Raw genomic sequence first — 16,142 nt, 5'->3', positions numbered from 1 at the left:
ATGGTCATTATAGAAATTTAACTAAGCATATGCATGAATGAAAGTATATAAGTATTATAGAATTTAGTTGTCTTTGTTGTTATAATGGTGTTATAATGAATTAAAAACAGAAATGGAGTAATTTCCATACATTCTGTCATGCACACATATATAAATGTATTCACAACAGAGGGAGATTGAAACCATTAAAGGAGATTATTTTTATTCATTGTAACTGATGAACATTTTAATATATACAAGCTGTCTGATTAAAAAGTTACATGCTACATGAAGAGACTATGAAATGCAGGGAATACCAACAGCCAGCTCAAGATTTTATTTAAACTATATATGCTTTATTATTATTTATTATTATTATTGATCAATAAATCAAAAAGAGACTGGAAAAAATACAGTGTGCACATTTTTAAGCAAGTTGAGCCAATCCAACACTGTTGGTCTGCCTGTTAAAGATGGTGTAGTAGTTTCTGATGAAAACGTCACCCAGAATCCACAGAGAGTCACCGCTGCCACTAAAACCGCTAGTGCAGCCATAAGAGGACTAGAAGGAGGGAAAAGAAATAGTAAGTATTCTGTTTTACTTGTATTTTATTTGGAACTGTGCTATGCTTAATTTAAAAAAAATAAAAAATACTATTTTGAGTTTCTGTGCAACTATAAAATGTGAAACGTGACCAGCTTTTTGTTGATCATATGAAAGAGTGCTTTGTCTAGGTTTACCTGACTGACATAGGAATTAGGAGAGATTGTGAAGGTGTAGCTGTTAAGGGTGAAGGTAATTGAAGGCATGCTCTGGATGTTGTTACAGTTCACAGAAGCCTGAAAGGAAAAAATGACATTTTTTTATTCTTTATTTAGAAATTGCAGATTTTACCTGGAATTATAAATTTGGTTTGACTTTTTAATCAAGTTAAAAACTTTAACTCACATCTCCATATTGGTCTACAGTGGCTCCCACCCAGGAGTTAATGTTGCTGATGTCTGAGGATGGACCAACAATAAGGGACGTGCCGGTGTCAATAATGGCCTGACATCCTCCAGAGCAAGCAACAGTCTGCCCATTGATGGTAACGCTGCAAACATTAGCAAGAAATTTGCGTGATGTCAGTGTAAGTTTGTTTTACTGTGACTGTGTCTTACTGCATATTTAGTATACACTTATAGATTTAAGAAATGTAAATGGTGTACAATAAACTCTAAGCCAATGATTTTTATGTGGTTTTGATATTTACATGGTCTTGAATTTGTAGTTTTTAATTGTTTCACCTAGTGCAAATTATACCAGAGTGTTAGTATTCAAAAGGTTCTAAAAATATTCCTGCTTTAATATCTCATTGCTGGATTGTTCTCATTCAAATTAACATATTTTGGAACAAATAATTCCTAAAAGCAGTGACAGAAAAGTATCAGAAAACATTCTTCATCATCACCACACCAGGAACACCATCTACTATATCTCAATGTACATAGAAAAAGCAGTAGTAGAGTTCTGTAGGTGTAATAAGACTAGAATTGGTTCATATCCTGCCTACCTGTCCATGGTGACCTGGTAGTAGCTCTCAGAGGACAAAGGAATCCAGTAGATGCTTCCAGTGTAGTAGGAGGTGTCGATCTCTCCAAACAGCACCTCACTACCCTGCTGACCACTGTAGAATTCAAACAGTTTACGTAGATTGCCATCAAACTAGAAAAGTGTAATTTGGTACGTCTGAAACATTTCAAACAACTTTAAAACCTGTCTAAATTTTGAAGTCACAAGTCTATATCACAACAGGAAAGCTGGATTCCATAAAGCCTTCTTATTCTTTGTTCAACAATTTAAAATTAAAGTCAAAGACATAAAGAGGCATACTTGCTGCTCAGGTAGACTGAGAAGACGTCCTGGGAGACCAAATTCTGACTCATCATGTTATCAAAGACAGGAGTGGCACCATCAGAGGCAATGGACTGGTAGGCCAGACCCAGGATGCCGTCTGCTGTCATGCTGGCCATGAAGGGAGCTTCAGTCTCACTCAGTCCGAAGATCTGATTTTGCACCGAGATTCCACCAACCTACAACACAACAGCTTGGGATTAACTCGCTGCTGTTTGTTTAATCAAAACATCTAACTCTCCCTATTCATTGCAGTCTCATACCATTCTAAATACAGAAATAATCTTTATCTTACTCATGGCAGAATAGGTTTTTAGTGATTTACTTCAGATACAAAAGTCTGATTCTCACAATAAGATTTATAAATAATGGAAAGATTGTGACCAAAATCATATCAACCTACTTAGGGCAGTTACAATAGATTTGCAGTTAGTTGCAAGAGACTAAACAGAAAGTTTAGGATTAGTAAATTTTAATATTCTTTACCATGACTCAGAGGGTAAAAAGTGGAGTCTACCTTGTAGCATTATAACACTAATATTTCTGGACATGTCTCTGTTTATTAGCTTCCCTGTAAATTATTTAAAATCAATTTGATTAAATTAACAGGAGAAATTAAATACCGTCACAGTGTCATATCCCAAGTATCCAGTCATGCTTCCTGTTCCATACTGAATGGACAGAGCCTGGTTGTTGGTTTGGAAAGTGCTGGACTGTGTTGGGTTGAATTTATTGTGGTTCTCTGAAAGACAGAGACATTTGTTAGATCTGTGAAAAAAATACTGAGCTTTTTAGAAAACTCTAATTTTAGAAAACACTTGTAGTGTTATTATGAGGTTAACATTGAAATAATTTAAGTATGTTTCTTAACATATACCGCTCTTTTCCTATTAAACACTCATATGGCTTTTATTCATTGACAAACTCTCTGCTATGTAACTCAAATGATACATACGGCAAGCCTGGCTTGAGCAGTAGACTGAAGGCACCCACAGGTTGGAGGAACCTGAATCAAAAATCACTTGGAAGGACTGAGGAGGAGTGCCGATGGAAATTACACCATAATAAGAGAGCTGTGGTGGACAAGAACAAAATGTGATGCACAAACTGAAATGCCTGCATGTTGCTGTTTAGACAAACAGACTGGGAGATGTGATAGATGTTGTGGTTAATTTACATCAGCATCGTTGGTCATGGGCTCAATACCGGTCTGTTGAAACTTGACCAGTGGGTTGTAGGGATGTATCTTTCTGTACTCCTCCCACTGGCCTTTCTCTTGTAGTCTCTCACGTGCAGTCTTACCCTTCCTCAGAGGCACCCTGACAGAAAAGTCTGTGTTATTTCTATTAGTCTAGCATTTTTCAACATGAATACAAAAGCACCACGTTGATAATCAAGAAGAATTAACAAGCATTTGAAAATAACGACTGTAAGAGTTTTGGCACTTACCTGATGCACTCTGCAAATGCCACTAAGGCACACAAAGCTAGGATCAGCTTCATTGTCTTGAGCGTAATGCTAAGCTTGTACTCAGTCACATACTGCCCATCCAGAGACTTCAGCTTTTATATACGTTCATATCCTGTTTCTTATCAAGTTTTCTTATTGTTTATCAGCCGGATCTTAAAACACATGGTGTCGGGAACTCCTGTTTGTCATTGACAAATTATCTTGAACTTAATAGGAACAGCAAGCACTGATTTATTTTCCATGCGTTTGTGTAAGTGTGTAAGGTGTAAAGACTGATATCCAATGTCAACAAGAAACTTAGAGGATTTCCTTATTCCATTATTATTATTATTATTATTATTATTATTATTATTATTATTATTTTACTAAAATGCAACAATACTAAAATTGATTTGTATTTTTAACAAAAAGCAAAAAAAAATAAAAAATTAAGTCGTATATGTATCTGATTATACTGTATGTTGAATCATTTGAAATTAAGAAGCTGAAATAAAAGTAAATAAAAACTCAATTAAACTTATTTAGTACTTATTTATACATTTACAATAGTAAAGATAAAATATTATAAATTTCATACAATAATAGGAAAACAGATTTTAATGTACTGTAACTGCTTTCCAGCAAAATAAGTTACAATACGTATTGAATGTTCAAATAGCAATTTGAATGAAAACAATTTCTGACTCCATCAGGAGACAAAAATCTGTCCTCAGTAAAGCATGGAAATATTTTTTAAATAAATATTTGCATGTGTTGTGATACTGATGCAAAATCTGAAGGAATAGCCCGGAGTAATATGACACAACATTAGTGAAGCTTAATACAGTCTACACAGTGAAAAAAAAATTGGCAAAGTTTGTCAATTGCTGAATAAATTCAAACTTCAAACTCTCACCTGAACTGAGGACCAAACACAGGTTTGCTGGCATTTTACAAAGCCACATTTTCACTTTTAAAGTGCACTTAAAAACATTAAGAGTTTTAAAATTCCAGCATTCTTGTGAGATTTCATAATGTTAGTGATTTACATTATTATTATTAGCTCATGCTCACTCTATATAATTTAAATTAAGTTTGGGAATTGAATATGAATATTTTTCATATTATTTAATAATAAAAATGTATATAAATCTAACTGACCATATATTCCATGTTTTTCGGTGTGCAGAAATACATTTTTCACTGTGTATAATTCATATACATAATGGAAAAAAGGTATATTAATAGGTTTATACTTGAAACCCTTTTCTTAGAAAATAAAGAGTTCTTTATCTACTGCAAACATATACAAAGCCAACTGCTGTTGTTCCTTCTTTTTCGGCAGGACTTGTCAAAGGTCAATTGGGACTTTGCATTCCATATCTGCTAATCAAATCTGTAAACCATATCTTTTACCTTCAAGGACAGGAAAAAAAGATTCTTTGCTGATTTCTAATGGCTTTGTTGCGATCCAAAATTAAAACTTTTTTAAAATAATTTTTGGGGGTGCAAATATTTATATGTGTGTTTTTTCCCTACTGTGCTGTCATTGGATATGCAATAAAGCTACTGTTGTATATACTGTAGATACTGTTGTTACTACTATTATTGTCTTCTTTATCTCGATTAACTGGCACTTGTTAAGGATTTTACATTTTAAGGATTTTTTCTTTAACATTTCCTTCAACAGCACAATGCTTGGAATGTAATCCCTCGAAAAGGGGTCTGCAAAATAAATTCATTTCAAAGTAAATGCACATTTATAATTGTGGGACTTTATGAACTGAGATTAGTATTATGGAAGCTGGAACAGTAGAAGACTGGGAGATTGTATTTGAATTCAAAGGTTTAATCTTCTATTCTGTGATTTTAAGAGTTTATATGTGTGTGTGTGTGTGTGTGTGTGTGTGTGTGTGTGTGTGTGTGTGTGTGTGTGTGTGTGTGTGTGTGTAACAAAACACATATTTTGTACGTTTTTTTTTTTCATATTTTTAAGTTACTTTAATTAATTCCCTAGATGTATTCAGTGACACAGAAATCACATTTTAAAACCATTAACTCATTTTGAACAGAAAAAATATGTTCTGATGTAATTTAGTGTTTACACAGGGTACAATTATTTAAAGTGATTTTTTTCCCCTTTAGTTAATATTATTGTATTATACTCTTCTCTCCCACTTAAAGTGCACAAGTACTCAAACATCAGTTGTTCATTTCAAATCACATGCCACGTTTCATTCAGAAAGTATTCAGAAATATAGAGCATACTTTTAATACAGTTTTTTAAGGGCAGTACATTTATTTGAAAATGCGCTCTGGATGCTGTTTGTTCTAGCAACCCAGACGCAGTGTGACGCAGTGTTTCACTGCACATGGCTTATTAGATGCCAGTGTAAACGAGTATGACATTGTATTTCTGAACCACAAGGGTTTCTACAAATATTTTAGAAAAATGATAAGAGTGTATAGTGTAAAGTGCATGACACACAAAACAACAGATACCATGGCACTTACATCTAATTTTTTTCTGTCAAGTACTCATTTTTCTAGCTCGCAGTCAGTCCTATGTTTTCTCCCTGTCTCTGATCTATGCTTTTAAAAGTCTATACTTTTGTAATCTTTGGTACATCGATATCTGCTGTCAGTAAATCTGGTGCACACTAAATGAGGCAGACAGGGGCAGGTGTGATGCTGTCTCTTCCCAGGGAACGGTACCTGTGAAAAAAGATGTGAAGATGCTAAATTTTTAGCTACACAAATATAGTAAATATATCATAAGATGCACTGACATATCACTCTTTTAAATATGACGTCTTAATTCAGTGATCTATAGAAGTACAAGCCAATGATCTTTATCTTTGTTTCTTTATTCGCTGTGTTTCAGAGTCCCACCTTAGCTTCACAGCTCCACCATCACTTGATCAATGCGGCAGATGCAGTGCATGATGTATAACTCAGATCTCTCTCCCAGCACCCAGGACATGATCAGTATCAGCTATATTTGTCAGTAAGTGCACTACAGATGCCCTTTGAGCAAGCCCTGCATGTGGCTGTCCAATAACCAACAAAATAGATGGCTGAAAGTGAGGATGTTTTGTTTGACATATCAGATTTATCTTATCTTTTATGTTATTACTACAGTATAATCCTTTACTCTGACACAGCTCCCAATTTAAGCATTTTATATCTTCCTTACTATAGGATATATGCTGACAGGTTCAGCAAACATATTCTTTTATATTATATTGGCTTTAGATGGAGACGTGTCATATGGATGTACAAGTGGGAAATAATATTCACCTTGTGGCTGAATGGATGACATTCGTCTCCCTCAAACCCCTGTGGTGTGCACATTCGTAGGCCCCTCAGCCACAGGCTGACCGCACAGCACATCCCGATGCCGCACTGGACGTCCCTGTCACAGGCCTGCCACACACACACTTACATGATGAGCATCTGTTTATATTCACCCTCATGCATCAATTATATACTTAATACTGGCATTTAAATACTGTATAATGTAAATTATACTAATGTAAAATGTTACTAATATTTGCTAATCAGTTGTAAGGCTAATGGTTGTGCAGCTCATTCAGTGCAACAGAATTCATCGACCAAAAATTTGTTTTGTCATGTATTTCAAGGTTTAACCTTATTTATTAGTCACATAAAGTACATATGAAATACATGTAATATGTAACGTAGGGAAATGTTTTTCCTTAGTTACACATTCCACAGTGCAACCATGAAAAGAACCAGCAGAAAGACTTACAAATAATAAAAATAGTAATGGAATATACCATATATAAATATGTTATTTCCTTATTATTCGATTTATTATGTGTGCAAAAAAACCACCCTTTTCAAAAGATGGATTATTCCATAATCGGTCTTTGGCTCAAGTTTGAAATTATAATCATGAAATTATGATTAAATATTAAAATTATTATTTGAGTCTTTTTGTCATGAGATCTCATCCTAAATTTGAAAAGTGAAATATTTTTGATGAAGATTAAATTTAATTAATGAATCAATCAAACTGACTAATACCCCACCTATAAAATACAGTTTAATTATTTACAGTTAATTGCAGTTAAGTACTGAATTATGATTACATTTATTTACAGTTAAGTGCTGTATTATGATAAAGGCAACCCTTTTTTATGAAATGTTAATGCTGTAAACATAATCCTATTTTAATGTGAGAGTTCCCCAAATTTGCTCCATAAGCACATCAAGTAAATTCAGGTAATGGCAAAAAAAATATATATATGTATATTCGTTCTCTTAAAGCTACTGTATATTATAAAGAGACTTCTTTGCTGTTAATAAGTAAATAAAAAGCTAACTGTTCTTACCCCAGTGATCACAGCACATCTGCTGCCACTCAGAGATGCAAGGAGCACTGAGAATAAGATGAACAGACTCATAGCAGCAACAGCAGAGCTTTACAGCAGACACTTCAGAGCTCTTGCACCCTACAGTTCTATCCACTTCTCCCTGAACTTAACCAAGGTTTACAAAGCTGGAGATGCCGAGCTTCCTGCCTTAGCCGTGTTTTCTTTGCCGACTTTCCTTTTCCTCTTCTCTCCAGCTTTTTAGCTCATAGGTTCTCCAATAAGTTCTACACTGAGATTCAGTGTTTTCTCTCTCTCTTTATCTCCGTTCACCCCCGTTCAGCCCCCTCCCCTACCTCCGTATTATCCTCGTCATCTTGCTCTGTATGACGCCGGACAGGTTGATGGCAATGCCTCTTAGAGGTGAATGAACCTTTGACATAATACAATACTTTTTTTGCAGTACTTGTACTTTTTTTGGTTGGTCCTGACATCAGCAATATTAACCATGAAGTCTTAGAATCATTTGTGTTAACCGGTATATTAAGAGCTAATTAATTGGGTTGAGAGTTAAAATAAAGTAAAAAGCATTTCAGAAACAAGATTTTTGAGGGTATTGTCCTAGAAAAACAATTACCTTACGATATAAGACTTAAAATACAATATAAGACTATGATGCAGCTGCCAGAGATAAATTAATTTACTGTCTCTGTATTATCTGAGCATCTTTGAGACCTTAGACTCTAAAGACTCATCTTTAGAGATATTTTATATATATATAAAGATGAGTCATCAAGTGGACTGGGCCAAAGGTGTGTGTGTAACTTTTATTTCCATTTCCAATAAAGGATTCAGCTTGCAGGTTAGTCACAACAAATTAATCACTTGTCACTGCTTTTGGGAAAATTTAGCCTTCAGTGACACAGTGATATGATTCATCCTGTCATTCACTGACATTCTAAATTTGCACATCGAAGAATTTCCATCAGGGTACAACCACTTATGTCCAGACACTTTCTTATAACCACTGGCACTTTTTCAGTTATACCGTGAGTGCATGCTGTACAGTCAAATAGAATTAAATTCAGACTATCAATAAGAAGCCCCTGTCTGTGCATCATCTTTTTAAATCAGTGTTATATTCAGCTACAGGGTTCATTGTCTTGAAGTGTAACGGCTGCTATGTTTCATGCTTCAATCCCTTTCTTAGCCAATTATGGCAACTGATGAGCCATTTTGAGGGTTGCACTAAGGTCAGACTGTGCACTTTGAATTTTGACACTGAAGTGATTCAGGTCATTTTTCACTATGCTATATGATTGCAATATGATTTCCTGTGACCTTTGCTGTATAGATTAACGGCACAATGCTTAATGGGAAACAAGGTTTATTTGTAACACGATGTCAGACATCTGAGAGACAGAAAAAACGAAGTCCGTCTCACCGTTGCACGATCCGACTCAATCATAACAGCTTGGTCTTCTGATATGTAGAGCAAAGGCCATTTCCCTCAACCACCAATCTATTGATGACTTCACTGACACCAAACAATTCATTTCAGTACTTCCGTAGACTAATCCTACTGTATCCTAAGATTAAACATAAAAGATGGTTTATTTTACCTATAAAACAGTGCCTAAAATAAAGGGCACAAGAGAGAATATTATGCCTGTTTATTTATCCAGCTGTTTGCAGTTAATATTGTAATAACATTTTTGTTGTATAATATATGTAGTTTTTGCAGAGGTTTGCACATCATGGAAAGAAGTTATAGTGTGTACAGATCCAGCTAAAGGATTCAACAAGAGATTCCTCTCAGCTTGTGAGGGAACTTCTTTACCACATGGTGAGCTGTAGCAATCAAAATCTGTGAGTCTACAATAGTCAGTGACTTTCCTGTATCTTAAACATCCTTCTTCAAATCATCACTAGAATAAATTCAATATCTAACATTGTCGACTTGGTAAAGCAACTTTAAATGCTCTGGGGTGGAGCAGAATGCTGCTGCGCATGACGACTGCATTTTCATTTTACTGCCGTTTTGAATCGGAGAGCTGGATAAATTAGGCCTATCTGCTGTGAGAGCTAAATGCATGAGGTATGACAGCCCTGAAGGTTGTGTGCATCTGTTAGATACTGATTTAGGGCCAGTAAGTGTCTGAAAGTGCCATAGGTTAGTCAGCATGGCATCACTGAGCTGCAGTTAGGAAGATGTATGCCTCTGATCTACAGGCCACATAATTACATTGCACCATTTTGCCTGGTCAGCACAGCAGTCTGGCCCTTATCCTGCAGAACAGAGCAAAAAAATCAAAATGGCGAGAGACAGTGAGCTGTAAACCACAGTACAGTTCCATTGTGGGTAAACTTGCTTAAAATAACTTTAAATTGTGAATTGGGTTATCTTAGTTTTATCAACAAATACTGCACAGTGTGTCACTGATTTTGTACACACAGACATGCTAAAATGCAACAGTTTCTAATGGCAGCATAAAATGTTAGCCTTTATATCCTTCCTTCCAGGATCCCAACTGCAGTCTATTCCCACAACCATGGCAATGCTACTCCATTACCTGTGAAATACAACAATATTCCAAAATGAATAAATAAAACAATTGGACGACGAATTGGAAAAGTCATGTTTCCATTGTATTCAGGTCATCAACAATTATTTCATGTGTACTACATTTGCTAATATCTCAGTTCTTACCTGGAAACTCCACTTTCAGAAAAAGCTGCTTTCATGTATGATAACTTTATTTTCAATTGCAGGTAAGTGCTCCATCCTACCATAGTTTTCCTTACACTGCTGCCCATATTGCCCACTGTCTCAGTTAGCTAATTTAAAAAGAGCTAATTAAAATTTCTTTTGTTTAATAATCATGGCCCAAAAACCAGACATTATCTGTAATTATTATATACACACAGTACACTTATATAATCCCTCATTATCAACCTAGTAATCGTATTAAAATTAATACCGACTAATAGACGTTTTACGGCATTGACAGTTCCCACCCACCAGCTAATGTTCTCATATCTCATGCTAGATACCAACTGGGGCGGATGAGAGTTATGTCATCGCTGAGACACTATTTATTACAGTATTACCAATTAATTTTCTGAGCAGATGATAGCAGCTCTCCTGCACTCGATATGACTCTCCAGCTCACAACACAGCTGCTGGTTATAACAACGAGTTGAAATATATATATGAGACAAAAAGTAAAATGAACCCATAACCGTGATCTTTTTAATATAAAAAATACAGAGAGTGGTTTGATAAGGAGCTCCAGTAGGCTGTCAAATATTGAAGGGCTTCCTGTCTTTTGAGAGGTGCTGTGTCCCTAACAGGATCCATTCATAAAATATAAACACAAAGGCATTTGGCCATGGCTTTGACACTGAACAGAAAAAAAGCAGCAGAGATTTTTGATAAGAGCGTATACCCTTTTAGACTGCATGTTGAGAAGAACTGATCTTTTCATGGTGCTATAGTCAGTGACCAGGTGTCATCTGATAGACTATCCACATTCAGTCACCAGTTCCCCAGTGATCACACTGACAATAGTGAATAAATGCAAGTTTTAGGGTTTTTAAATAGTTGCAGCTCAGTGGTTGGGGCTCTGGCTAACTTATTGGAAGATTATGAATTTGATTTGGGGAATTTTCACTGTTGGGCCCTTGAGCAAGGCTCTTAGCCTTCAGCTATTCAATTTGTTCAATTATAGGGTCAAAACATATCTACCAAATGAAGTTGATATGACAAGTTTCTGCTTGCATTGCTGGATGTATGCAATGGTTAAACCAGGCAACAATTAAAAGAAATATTGTGACTGGTTTCTCCAAACATTTGTACTGTCACATTAACACCATGGTGAAGAAGGCATGCATTTAAAAATTCCCTCAATGGTGCTAATGAATTTTTACCAATGCACTACTGAGAGAATCATGATGAAAAGCATCACAGCCCAGTTTGGGAGCAGCAAAAAGTAAGATCGACAGGCTGTGGTGCGATCAGCTCAGTACAGCATCCACACTGACCTGCAGTCTGTCCACAGCAAGCAGTGCGGATCAAGGCCAGGAATAAAGTGAAGGATTTTTGCCATCTGAGCAATGAACTCTTCTGTCTTTTGCAGCCAGGGAAGTGTTTCTGTTCGTTGAAGGCAAAGAGAAAAATGTAGAACAGCTTATTCACTGCATGTCATACTGTATATGATTGTGTATGTGACCAATAAAATTTTCATCTGTAAATGAACTAATTGCAGTACTATAATGTGCAGTATGAAACCATTTATGATTGTTAGCTTAATTTTGAATATGTAACCAGTTTAGATTACAGACGACACTCAGTATAGCCTTCAATACTCAATGTAAACACCACTTGATAAGGCATTAAAATTCTATAGTCTGTTTTGTCTTGTCTTGTATAGACCAAGCTCAATGTATAGTATAGTGTTATGTATGTATGTACTTTTAAGAGTCACAAACATTCATTCATTTTCTACCACTTATCCGAACTACCTCGGGTCACGGGGAGCCTGTGCCTATCTCAGGCGTCATTGGGCATCAAGGCAGGATACACCCTGGACGGAGTGCCAACCCATCGCAGGGCAGAGTCACAAACAGATAGAACCAAATTCCTTGTGTGTGTCAAAAAACCGGATTCTGATTCTGATACTGAATTACGCCGTAATGTCGCTAGATGGCGCTACTCTGTGGCCGCGTTAAAGGAATCACGTGATTCAATATCAGGTGATTCTTTTTCCCGGAAGTGATTTAAGAGTTTTCAACCTTTATTTTTGTCGCCTTTAAATAAATTATTATTGTATTTGTTTTCATGGAGGCTACACTAGAGCAACACCTCGACGACACGTAAGTGTGTGTTTCTGTTACCTATTTTAATTTAACGGTGTGTGATTTCATTACGTTTGGTGTTTTTACACAAAGTTGCCGTGGATTGTTTATGAAACGTATGTTGTTGTTGTTTTGCTTTCACAATCAATGTCTTGTGTTAGGATGAAAAATCCTGCGATTGTTGGAGTTTTGTGTACAGACGCCCAAGGTCATAATCTTGGCTGTAAGTATTCATTAGAAATATCACAGATTATCATGTTGCCTAGCAACTAGTCTGAATATTACTAGTAATTCAGAATACAGTGTAAACGTGAGCACGTGCACTGGGAAATAATTCACTGAGGTTTATTTTATTTGACCAGCATGTTTGCAAAACCAACAAAAAAATAACTTCCTCACTTAGTGACATTATTAATATTGTTGTTGTTGTTGTACAAAACAAAAGTAGCATCATGGAAAGTTTTAAATAACAAATATCTCTTCAAACCCCATTTGTTTCTGGTAGAATAAGGTTTCTCTCAGATTCTACCGAGCAGTGTCTGGTTTATGTGTAACAGGAGTTTGACTTGATGATGTTTTGTGACTCTGCAGGCCGTGGTTCCCTTTCTGATGAGCACGGTGGAGTTGTGTCTGTTCTCGCTAAACAGGCTGCTTCTTTAACTAAAGATCCAACAGACACTCCGACTGTGTGTCTCGAATCTGATTCAGGGTAAGATAATACTTATACACACACAGCTGGGTGACTGTGATGCATGGGAGGTGTTCAACAGTTTCATGTTCACTAAACAACTCTGTCTCCAGTCTTGCTGTGTGCTTTATCATCCTGACGCACAGCACCACCTACAGGGTACAAGGTTTGGATCTTTGAGTGTGCATGGTACTCGAGAGCAGTTTAGTAGTCCTTGGCATGAATATGTCGATCTAGCACAAGTAGTGCACCAAGTGAATGCCATGATATTGCAGTCCAAACCACCATTGATCCTCCCATGTGCTTCACTCTGGGCACGCAACCGTGCGGATGGTAATCTTCTTTTGAGCTTGTCTACAACGCAGCTCTCCTGGATGTGGTAAAGATAGTAAGCACCAATGAAACCAATGTTTCACCATTAGCACGTGTGACTAAAGGTTTGGCAATAGCAGCCTGACTATGAATATTGACCATGTGGAGCTCCCAACAGACAGTTATTTTAAAAAGGAGAGTCAAAGTTTGCTTTTAATTCTGCAGTCAATTGAACAGTTAGAGGTTTCACTGAGTTAGTATTATATTGGCCAATGTTTCAATTTAATTATTAAACCTCTATTCCACACCCATGTGTGTGTGTGTGTATGTATTACACACATGTGCTTGTTGAACATTCCTTATAGATTTAGTCCCCCTTTGCTGTTACAATAACCCCCATTCTTCTGGGAAGGATTTCCACTCGATTTTTGGAGCACGGCTGTGGGGATTTGTGTTCATTCTGTCACATGAGCTTTAGTAAGGTCAGGCAGTAATGCTGGGTGAAGAGTCTGAAGCACAAATGCTGTTCCAATTCATCCCAAAGGTGTTCAGTGGGTTACAGTTAGGGCTGTGTAGAGGCCACTCTATTTCGTCCACTTCAAACTTGGTAAACCATGTCTTTATAGACATGACTTTTTGTACTGGGCCAAAAAAAGTAGACATTTATGTGACTGTCTTTGAAACTGTAGGCAGATATTCCTCCACTTCATGTACAGACATGGATATGATGACACAGGCCCATGCTGTCTAACCTAACTAGACTTGAATTAAATACGCAGATCTCTCTGTTTGCTCTGTATTAATGTGTATGCTCTCTCTACTTTTTTAAACCACAGAAGACATTAGTATTAATGTAATCTTTAAGTAATAATTCATAAACGTTCCAATTATTCTTTATGGCAATGGTTCATAAGATTACATTTCTTGATAAATTGACTGAGAAACCTTATTTATTTCCATGAAGGTGAATTGATACTCATGAAGAGTTTTTTTTTTTCTCCAGGAATGTGCTGGTGAGGACACATGGGACCATCACAGTAGCCTTGCACAAGATGGTGTCATAAAATCTTTGGATGCACGCTTCATCTTCAGAAGATCTCAGTGTTATTGCTAATGTACAACTGTAGCTGATGTTACCATGTATCTGCTTTTGATTACAAAAGGTCTTGTGCACATCTGATAACTGGCATGTGTTGTGCTTTGTTTATGACCTGTTTTGCAGGATTTGCAGGAACTGATATATAATGTTTGCATATTCTTTTACAGTTAGATACATTTCGCAATTATTCAGTTTCCTGATTAACAGGAAATGCTTTTGGTGTCTCAAAATGTTGCTGTTAATAAATTATTTAATAAATAGTTATTTGATGGTTTGTCCTTAAGTATTATCAAATGCAATTCACTTGGTTGCCTTAAAAAAAAATCTTAAAACAATGTTAACCCTGTATCTATTCCGTTCTTCTCAGTTTCTTTCATGTTAATTTTCTGACACTTTTTCTTTTACCTCTAACACTTGAGTATGAACTTCAGTGAATGCAGAATAGTGTTAATACAGTCTCTCCCAAGCCAGGAAAAAAACATGTCAGTCACATTCCATTATTTTTCTTTACTTAAAAAAATACATGGGTTCAAACAAAGGGTACCATGCTCCAAGTTGTTTAAAGGATCTAGGTGTAAATATCAGGAAATGATAGCTGATATTCAGTTAAGCTCTGATTTTGTGATTCTCAAACAGAAACGTCTTCAGGATATAGCAAGAACAGTAGTATTTGTCTTGCAGTTTAAATACTTTCACATCACTGTATGTTCAATTTGTTTTTACAGGTATCGTCTCAAAGAACCTAATTTATGTAAGTCCTACATTCATATATTTTGTCTTTGTATCTGTATATGAAATGTTTACAAAATGAAATGGAGGGAGATATATATTCAGAAACAAGAAATGTCCAGTAGAACTTTGTTGCAAAGCAAATACATTATAGATACACTTGTGCGATCCTGTTGGCAAGTAGTGTTAAACTTCCTAAGGTTACAAGACTCCCTTTGATGGGACTCACAATCTTCAAATACATGATTTTTCATTTGTGTTCCAGGCAGGAAACTTGGAAGGCCTTCTTGAATTATAATGTTAAGTAGCAATGAATGTGTTTCTTTCATTAAGGTGTAATGCCTACCATTTGCAGAGAAGCAGCCTGTACTATGATGCTCCCACTTGCACACTTTACTGTCATATGGTGTTTTTGAAATCAGATGCATTTCTTTTCTTCGTCTATGGTAATCTGAATTATTGCCAAAGATTGATTGATGTTATTAATGGTGCTTGCAAAGCAACATTCCTACTATTGTGCATAACTTGTCCTGCAGCTTTTGTCCTTAGACCCATGAATGAGATGACAAATTGACCGGCTCATTGAGGAGAGGTGTGCTATGACTTTTATAAGCGATCCGAGTACCGGTACTTCTCGGCAAGCTTTCGAACTATCTACAACAAACTCGGCCAGCTCCTTTAGGGTGATACTCTGAACAAATTGGTGTACCGACTGGCCTTTCGGTTGTCCCACAGCCCTGCCCCCAAAATATGCAAAATCAAAAAACTTTTGTGTCAACTGCCCAGTTTGTGTCAGCT

General features: G+C 36.2%; 3 protein-coding genes across 3 annotated transcripts; 1 reads left to right on the top strand and 2 right to left on the bottom strand.

Annotated features, from left to right (window-relative positions):
• Positions 1-185: 185 nt before the first annotated feature.
• On the bottom strand, positions 186-3,482 carry LOC132853663 (pepsin A-like). The gene is made up of 9 exons (XM_060881574.1): positions 3,323-3,482; positions 3,051-3,192; positions 2,829-2,946; positions 2,497-2,615; positions 1,853-2,052; positions 1,533-1,646; positions 929-1,073; positions 721-819; positions 186-541 (listed from the first exon to the last, which is right to left on the bottom strand). Exons 1-9 carry the CDS (start codon positions 3,373-3,375, stop codon positions 407-409), a joined length of 1,125 nt encoding a protein of 374 aa, XP_060737557.1. The 5' UTR covers positions 3,376-3,482; the 3' UTR covers positions 186-406.
• A 2,361-nt stretch (positions 3,483-5,843) lies between these two features.
• Positions 5,844-7,897, bottom strand: prok1 (prokineticin 1). Its single transcript, XM_060882016.1, has 3 exons — positions 7,681-7,897; positions 6,623-6,748; positions 5,844-6,037 (listed from the first exon to the last, which is right to left on the bottom strand). Exons 1-3 carry the CDS (start codon positions 7,750-7,752, stop codon positions 5,918-5,920), a joined length of 318 nt encoding a protein of 105 aa, XP_060737999.1. The 5' UTR covers positions 7,753-7,897; the 3' UTR covers positions 5,844-5,917.
• A 4,501-nt stretch (positions 7,898-12,398) lies between these two features.
• Positions 12,399-14,879, top strand: lamtor5 (late endosomal/lysosomal adaptor, MAPK and MTOR activator 5). The gene is made up of 4 exons (XM_060882405.1): positions 12,399-12,534; positions 12,678-12,739; positions 13,108-13,225; positions 14,520-14,879. Exons 1-4 carry the CDS (start codon positions 12,500-12,502, stop codon positions 14,578-14,580), a joined length of 276 nt encoding a protein of 91 aa, XP_060738388.1. The 5' UTR covers positions 12,399-12,499; the 3' UTR covers positions 14,581-14,879.
• Positions 14,880-16,142: the final 1,263 nt, after the last annotated feature.

Source organism: Tachysurus vachellii, chromosome 11 (genome assembly GCF_030014155.1).
Source record: "Tachysurus vachellii isolate PV-2020 chromosome 11, HZAU_Pvac_v1, whole genome shotgun sequence".
Lineage (NCBI taxonomy): Eukaryota > Metazoa > Chordata > Actinopteri > Siluriformes > Bagridae > Tachysurus > Tachysurus vachellii.
The sequence above is the reverse complement of the archived record's forward strand: the minus strand, read 5'-3'. Positions and strand labels throughout refer to the sequence as shown.

Excerpts from the sequence above, each read along its gene's own strand:
- LOC132853663 (XM_060881574.1), bottom strand. The coding sequence starts at position 3,375 with ATGAAGCTGATCCTAGCTTTGTGTGCCTTAGTGGCATTTGCAGAGTGC. Across the intron at positions 820-928 it reads CTGTAGACCAATATGGAGAT|GCTTCTGTGAACTGTAACAA; the intron begins GTGAGTTAAAGT and ends TTTTCCTTTCAG. Across the intron at positions 542-720 it reads CTAATTCCTATGTCAGTCAG|TCCTCTTATGGCTGCACTAG; the intron begins GTAAACCTAGAC and ends CCCTCCTTCTAG.
- prok1 (XM_060882016.1), bottom strand. The coding sequence starts at position 7,752 with ATGAGTCTGTTCATCTTATTCTCAGTGCTCCTTGCATCTCTGAGTGGC. Across the intron at positions 6,749-7,680 it reads GATGTGCTGTGATCACTGGG|GCCTGTGACAGGGACGTCCA; the intron begins GTAAGAACAGTT and ends TGTGTGTGGCAG. Across the intron at positions 6,038-6,622 it reads GTCATCCATTCAGCCACAAG|GTACCGTTCCCTGGGAAGAG; the intron begins GTGAATATTATT and ends CTTTTTTCACAG.
- lamtor5 (XM_060882405.1), top strand. The coding sequence starts at position 12,500 with ATGGAGGCTACACTAGAGCAACACCTCGACGACAC. Across the intron at positions 12,535-12,677 it reads GAGCAACACCTCGACGACAC|GATGAAAAATCCTGCGATTG; the intron begins GTAAGTGTGTGT and ends GTCTTGTGTTAG. Across the intron at positions 12,740-13,107 it reads CCAAGGTCATAATCTTGGCT|GCCGTGGTTCCCTTTCTGAT; the intron begins GTAAGTATTCAT and ends GTGACTCTGCAG.